This window comes from Egretta garzetta, unplaced genomic scaffold, assembly GCF_000687185.1.
Source record: "Egretta garzetta isolate BGI_Z169 unplaced genomic scaffold, ASM68718v1 scaffold381, whole genome shotgun sequence".
Taxonomy (NCBI): Eukaryota; Metazoa; Chordata; class Aves; order Pelecaniformes; family Ardeidae; genus Egretta; species Egretta garzetta.
The window spans coordinates 131,503-138,691 of record NW_009258483.1 but is presented as its reverse complement, the minus strand read 5'-3'; the positions used below and the strand labels follow the sequence as shown (position 1 = coordinate 138,691).

The 7,189-nt window shown below is 56.1% G+C and overlaps 2 protein-coding genes across 2 annotated transcripts in view; both read left to right on the top strand.

Moving 5' to 3' along the window:
- SIRT7 (sirtuin 7) overlaps positions 1 to 7,189 on the top strand; it is a gene marked incomplete at its 3' end in the record, with an annotated part of 14,804 nt that overhangs the window by 2,175 nt on the left and 5,440 nt on the right. The window contains exon 2 of the mRNA XM_009644354.2: positions 2,111 to 2,116. Within this exon, the coding sequence (XP_009642649.2) occupies positions 2,111 to 2,116 (6 nt within the window). The remainder of the gene's footprint in view (positions 1 to 2,110; positions 2,117 to 7,189) is intronic.
- On the top strand, positions 2,983 to 7,183 carry MAFG (MAF bZIP transcription factor G). Its single transcript, XM_009644170.2, has 3 exons — positions 2,983 to 3,084; positions 3,238 to 3,299; positions 3,393 to 7,183. The coding sequence occupies exons 2-3, from the start codon at positions 3,264 to 3,266 to the stop codon at positions 3,843 to 3,845; spliced, it is 489 nt and encodes a 162-aa protein (XP_009642465.1). The 5' UTR covers positions 2,983 to 3,084; positions 3,238 to 3,263; the 3' UTR covers positions 3,846 to 7,183.

Here is a 7,189-nt window from a genome sequence, read left to right as displayed (position 1 = left end):
AGACGACTACCTCCCGCGTGACCGTGGGGCAGGCTGCAATGCCTGGCTGCCACGGAGCGTCTGTCTGTGTGTGCACACACACAGGAGGGGCTTGCTGTTCAGAACTGGGGCTGTGTCTGCCCAGAACATGAGAGCTTTGAGCTGCATGGCTAGAGGGAGGCGCTACGGGAGGCTGGAAGGGGCCTCTGAGAGCCAGCTCTGTCCTGTATCTGTGTAAGCACAGTTAAAGCCGTCTGGGTGGGCATATTCCTTGGGGGAAGAACTGCTGTCCGAGTGTCCTGGGTTGGATGTGAGCTCGCCAGGGACTCCGAAGTGGGGTGGGGGGGCACAGGAAAGGCACTGACTTCATTGTAATTGGGGGAGTCGTCTGGCTTGTTTGGGTTCCTGGGAGGGCTGTATGAGCTAATTAGCAAGAAAGCAAATAAACAGAGTATGAAACCCACACCGGGAGAGTTTGTGCCCGTGCGGTGTGCCCGACTGCTGCCAGCAAACCGTGCTCCTCCGCCCACCCAGTGCTGCAGAGCACAGCCCCTTCCTCTGCCTCCCTGTCCCTACAGATGGGTCTCCCTCCCTCCCTCCCTCCCTCCCTCCCGGCGCCCGTCCCTTCCTCTGCCTCCCTGTCCCTACAGATGGGTCTCCCTCCCTCCCTCCCTCCCTCCCGGCGCCCGTCTTGGTCTCCAGGCCAGCCTGTGCTGGAATGGGTGACGTCACCATGTTTACACGGGGCTCGTGGCAGGGTTCTGCAATCAGGAATGTGGAGAATGGGGCCTGCGTTGAATCATGCGTGGTGCTGTCAGCTCCCTTGTGCTGCCTTTGAGCTGAGGAGAGAATTGGCTATGCTTGTGCTGAGTTCAGGCCTTTTGAGCTCTGGGGAAATGTGTTGAGGCTGCATTTTCTTCATTGCAGTCATCGCGTTTGGCGCTTTTCAGTGTGATCGTTCTTCAGGAAGCTATCAAAAGCTGAGCAATCAGCAGTCTGGAGAGTTGGGCCAAGTTCGGTCTCTGTCTTGGTGCCAGATCTCTGGGTGTCCTCTCTGTGAGCTGCCAAAGAGCCCCATCTCTGATACTTCAAACAGGACCCAAAAAATAGCCAACAGCCAGTCTCCGGGTTGTCCTTCCCATTCTGTTGCCTGACTTGTGCGTTGCCACGTCTCATTTTGATCCCGTGGGAAGGGGGACTTTGCCTGTGCGAGCCTCCCCCATGGAGCTCTCTTCCCAGCACCTTGACTGAAGCAGCATGTTTGTTGCCTTGTACGTTTTATTTCAGCTTCACTGTAATGAAGGATGCTTGAGTGCTTGCCAGGCGGCTGGAAATTCTTTAGCGCCACAAGGCAAACAAATTTCCGTGGTCCCCCTGACCCTATCTGCCCTTGGCTCCTTACACTCGCCCCTCTGCACAGAGCGGTGCTGCAGGGGTGACGTTATTGTTCTCCCCAGCTATTCCCTTCCTTCTCCCCTTCTCCCAGCAGCCACGTTGTTTGCCAGGTAGGAGCAGAAGAAAGAAATACAACGGTACGGGGAAGAGCGAGGGATTGATTTTACGAAGCAGTTGCTTGTGCGCTGTCTGTCCTGCGTTAGCCTGCTTCATTGCAGCCACCTTCCTTGGGCGGCAAAGCAAGCCTCTCTACGCCAGCGCTGTCAGGTTGTCACGGACGTCTTATGGGAAGGAGCATTGTCCTCTGGGTATAAATAGCCTGCCTGCTGGCAGGCTGGAGGCTTTGGGAACGTCTCTGCCAGTGTCCTGGGGAATGCTGACCCCGTTCACCTCTAAGAGGTGGTAGATGCATTGCGGGGAGCCTGCGCCACAGCTGCTGGAAGAGCACACATTTGTATTTGCTGACTTGTGCATCTGGTTCTTGGCTATAACTGCGCATCAATGCCTCTTACGTTTAGCAGAGCAGTAACAAACAAAATTGTTGTTGACTCTTTGGCACCGAAGAGGTGAAAGGTACAGAGGCGTTTGTAGGCTGCGCTTGCACAGGAACGCTTGCCTCGCTTAGAGGTGTGCAGTTGCTGGCTGCCTGAGGCACAGCTACGTCTGTCGAGCAGTATCTGAGCGGATTAATTCGCTGGGCAGTGTAGCAGCACTCTGAACTAAAGCCTGAGGGGAGGAGGAGGTATGTAGGGGCAGAAACAGGAGCTTGGGTATGGTTCCCTCTAAAAACAAGCCTGGGAATTGCTCTTAGCAGTTCCGATGTCCTGTCTTCCATGGCAGTGAAGCGGTCTGCTCTCCTCTGGTTTTGGCCACCCTTGGTCTTTGTTTTCTTACGAGCATACCTTGGCTCTGAAGCTAAGGGAGGGGGAAGGTGGTTCTGCATCCTGGCATTGCCAGGGAGCGATAGGGGCTTTCTCACAGAAGAGACCCACAGCTGGGGTTAGCTTTGTGTGATGGGGAGAGGCAAAGGCTGCTGAGGCATCGGCCCAAATTTGTGATGGGATTCCAGTGTGCCCAAATGCTTCTTTGTGCTGCAGCATCAGGTTGTCCTGTTCTTCGGAAAGGTTGGGTGCAGAACTTTGACTTGAACCTGGATGTGCTGGCTTTCCTGGGAAGCAGAAAAAGTTTGGAGAGGCATGAGCACAGCAGTGGTGTTCCCCCGTCCCACAGGATGCCCAGCGAGGCGTGTTGTGGAGGCCAAGGCTTCCCCTGCGCTCCGTGCCCAGGGTCGTGTGTTCTTGAACCCTACTGTTCGGGGTCCCTGGGGGCACCAAGAATCTGGCAGGACTCTTGTCCTGGGGAGTTCCTGGGCTCTGGTTGGGCGCCTGTTGGAAGGCTGTGCCGGAGCGACTGGCTGCCTCGCTCTGCTTGGGAGTTACAAGGATGAGGCAGGGAGCAAGAGGCATGGAGTGCCAGCGTGCTGAGTCAGCATGACTGGCCCGGAGCAGCCGTGCTCTGGACCCAGCCTGCTGCCTGCCAGGCTATTTTTAAAAATGTGGCTTCCGTGTATTCTGACTCCTCCTAGTTTTTTTAATTTCCCCCACCCCAAGCAAAAAAAAAACCAAAAACCCCAGCATTGCCACAAAGTCTCCGTGGGAGTCGGGGTGTGGAAGGGCAGCAATTTCTGTGCGGGGACAGGATTTGCCGCTTGTGAGTCCGGCTCGGTCGCGTGGCTGTCGAGTGTTGCCCGGGGAGGGGAGCGGGATGTGCAGCGGCATGGGGCGTTGCTGCTGGACCCTGGCACAGGAATGTCGCGGGCTCTGCTGCGTCCTGGGGGGCTAACTGACCTTCCTTCCCTTCCAGAACCTGATTGACAAGGCTGTCGTGTTATGACGACCCCCAACAAAGGAAACAAGGCCTTGAAGGTAAAGAGGCAGGTGGAGGAAAGGGGTGCATGCAGGTGGCGGGTGCGGGCATCCCCTCTAGGCTTCACGAGTGTGCGCCGCCTTCTCTTCCAGGTGAAGCGGGAGCCAGGCGAGAATGGGACCAGCTTGACAGACGAGGAGCTGGTGACCATGTCTGTGCGGGAGCTGAACCAGCATCTACGGGGCCTGTCAAAGGAGGAGATCATCCAGCTGAAGCAGCGTCGGCGCACGCTGAAGAACCGGGGCTACGCGGCCAGCTGCAGAGTCAAGCGTGTTACCCAGAAGGAGGAACTGGAGAAGCAGAAGGCAGAGCTGCAGCAAGAAGTGGAGAAGCTGGCCTCCGAGAACGCCAGCATGAAAATGGAACTCGATGCTCTCCGCTCCAAATATGAGGCTCTCCAGAACTTCGCCAGAACCGTGGCCCGGAGCCCCGTGACCCCTGCGCGGGGGCCTCTCACCTCCAGTATGGGGCCCCTTGTCCCTGGCAAGGTTGCTACTACTAGTGTCATCACGATAGTGAAATCCAAAACGGACGCCCGGTCTTAGTGAAGCGAGTGTTGCCTGAGCTTGTCTGTGCAGGGCAATTAGGCACAAAACCAGCCTGGAAACCCCAAAGCACAAACCCTCCCCTCACGGGTCCGGGTTCCTCCTTCTTGGCCCAGGACTGGCCTGCTGATCACTCCAGTTTTATTTTGTCGTGTCCAGATTGGTATGAGCAGTGGTGATGCGTCCCTTGTCCTTTGCAGACAGAGCCTCCCACCCAGCGGTCTGTAGCCCTCGGGACAGACTGCGAGATCTTGGTTTTCCAGCCGAAGGAAGTCTGTGCAGCGTGGGCGACTGAAGGGCTTGGGGAAGGTCTGGAGGGAGGCTTTCTTCCTGGGGGCCGGGAACCCTAATTTTCAGTCGCTTCCAAAGGCTTTACTTCATTACTCTTCCAGGTGGTGCATCTCGGTGCCTGACTGCCGGGCACCTGAACCTGCTGCTTTTGTCTCATTTGGTACCCGTAGTTGCAGTTGGGGTGTTCTGTGTCATAGTTTTTTATTCCTTTCTAGGTGTGCCTCTGTGCCCTAACAGTGGGTTTCCCTCAGATGTCCGTTGCGTTAGCCGTGTAAACTAGCAGTGGTGGAAAGGAAAATGCCGTTGTGCCCCGCTGCCTCTGCCCCAGCGGTGGGGAAGGAGCCGGGACGGGGCCCTTGCAGGGGGCCAGCGCCCCGGGAGAGGGAGGGAGGGAGGGAAGGTACCGTGTTGACTGCAGGCCGGTTTTGTGCCTAATGTGTTGCACTGAACAAGACCAAAATCACTAGCTGTTCCCGTGTTTTGAGGGTATCAAGTGTCTCTAGTGTGATGGTTTACACAACCAGTTTATGTGGTTAAATAGCCCTTTATTTAAAGAGAGAAACACCATTTTAAGAGTTATTAAATTATCTAAGTTTAAAGTTAAAATCAGACAGAAGAGAGAGCGTATTTATAGTCAGCTTTTTTATCTGAGAGGGCGAGAATATTTGACCATATAAATGGGGAAATATTCTCGGAGACTTTGCTAGTTAAAAGATAATAAATAAATAATTTTAAAGTTTCTCATGAACCTCCTGCAAACTGTTGTGGCTCTGAGGTTAGTTTTTATAAAGAGTTATCAGACTTTATTTATAAAACTTAGAAAAAGACAAAAAAAGAGGCAAGTCCTGTTTGATATCTTTTTGCAATTGTACCAAAAGTGACTTATTCTCGACCTTGCTGGCTTCCGTTGCGTCCCCTTGTGTTGCGCTCTCTGAGCTCTTGCGTGGCGCTGTGGTGTGGTGGTGCCGGTGGCTGCCTTTGCCGTGTGCTGTTGTTTCACGCTGCCGTTGTTTTCCCTAAGCTTGACCGAGGGATTGAGTTGGGATCTCTCTGAATTCTGCGGGAGGATTCTGGCGCGCAGGCAAAGGTGCTGCTGTTCTTGGTGGCAAAACCGAACGGCTGGTGCAACGAAGGAGTGGTGCCTGCCCAGAGAGCGCCGCTCTGCAGAGGTGTGCTGCAGGAGCACGGCAGCTTGGGCCTCTCGCTGAGCAGCCAACACAGGGGAGCTCGGTCGCCTGAATGGGGAAAACGTCACGCTCTCCTTCCTCCAGAAAAGGTGATGGAGAAGTGACACGAGGGAGAATTGTCCGAGTTTAGGAGGAGACCGATGGAGATGGATCCTGTAGCCAGAACTTGTGTTGCTCTTGCGGCTCGTCTGCCAAGAGGGGCGAGTCTGCCTGCCTTCTGGGCAGCGCGGGACCGGCACTAGTCCTGAGTGTCTGCATATTACTGAAAATTAAGCTGTGGCATGGTTACTGTCTTTCCTGGTACCGCTTCTGTCTGTGGGTGTTGGAAGGGTGCTTAGACTTACAGCTGTGTGACGCAGCTGAGAAGCTATTTGTGGCCAGGCTCCATTTCCACAAACACTTTGATTCCCCCTCTCCCCTCCCCAGAGATTTGAACTGATTACCGAGTTGTTTTAGAGAAGCAGGACGTAGGGGTGAAGTCCATGTGATCTCCTGGCTGCTGAAAGTCTCCTGAGCAGAGGGGACAGACCAGGATGGCAGAGGGGAAACCACAGTCTTGCAGGGAGGCATGGTTCACCATACTGGGTGGTTTTGGTGATGTGTTTCTCATGTAGCTGAGCTGATACTGCTGTCCCCTGGGCTGAGTAGCCGGTGAACCTGATGAAAGCCGTGGTGTGGCAGGAGAGGAGCAGATAGCTGGTGGGGATTTCCTGCTGGACGGGGAGATTGGCTTTGCTCTGGCTGACTGGGAGTTCAGGGAGAAACTCTTTGGGATGCTTTTCCCAGTGAACTTCCTGAACAAGGAGCTGGTTAGAACATCGCCTCCAGGCTTCCCCCTCCCAGCCCTGGGCTTTCTCTTCTCTGAGCTGAAGTGTCTGACACACCGCTTCCCAGATGGGCTGTGCAGTGAGCAGCGCACTGAGCAGCACTCAGCACAGAGCCCTGGGCTCTAACCTTTGTCTTCTAGCTGGTGACGTGGTGCCTGGAAGAGGCGAGGTGTTCCAAAACATGGAGACCTCCCGTTGGCCTGGGGTGTCGGTCCCAACCCCGTCCCTCCTGGAGCCAGCCTGAGATCGAGCCTGGCCAGAGAGCCATTCTTAGCCCAGCTGGAGGCCTGAGCTCAGCAGGGTGAGCAGCCAAGGTTCTGTGGGGGGGGCCGGTTAGGAACTGAGCTCCAGGGGCTGGGGGCTGTGGCGTGAGAAGCGCCCCACCAACAGAGCAGGTGATGGTGGGCAATCCTGCAGCCACAGTGAACTTGCTTCCATTGTACTCTGCCGCAAGGAACGTCCGTGTCCTTCCCCGCCTGCTGGGTGGCAGCCGTGCCGCTGCCCCTAAGAGACTGCGCTGCTCTGGAGCGAGACCCTGGGCCAGGAGGACAGAGCAGGCGGCAGCACCGACCCCACCAGACGTTAACGCTGTCGTTTCTCCTCCCCCGTGCTGTGCTTGCCAGCTTGTGGCCCCAGCCCGCTCCGAGCGGCTGTGTTTGATGCGGACACGTTGTGTAGGGGGGCGCGGGGGCAAAGCCGTGGCTGAAGGGCACCTGTGTGGTAAAGGAGCTCTGCAGGTGCTGCGGTCCCTCGTGCGTGCTGCTTCCCTATGCTCGCGCGTTGGTTTTGGTTTTGTTCTTGGTGAAGTGTTGGACCCCGAGTGATGTATTTCTGCAGTGTCCGAGGGGTCTCCCGTCCCGCTCCGGGGGACCCGGGCGCCTGCTCCCCGGCGAGGCGACCCCCGCCCGAGCCGTCACGCCGACCTCTCTCTCGTGTATCGCGTTCTGGAGTGTGGCAGTTCGTGTTCCTGAGGTGCTCGTCCGTTTGGTTTCCTGCTGTGAAGGGTGTCGTGTTTTCTTTCTCCTTTTCCTGGTGCCGT

Excerpts from the sequence above, each read along its gene's own strand:
- MAFG (XM_009644170.2), top strand. The coding sequence starts at position 3,264 with ATGACGACCCCCAACAAAGGAAACAAGGCCTTGAAG. Across the intron at positions 3,300-3,392 it reads AAGGAAACAAGGCCTTGAAG|GTGAAGCGGGAGCCAGGCGA; the intron begins GTAAAGAGGCAG and ends CTTCTCTTCCAG.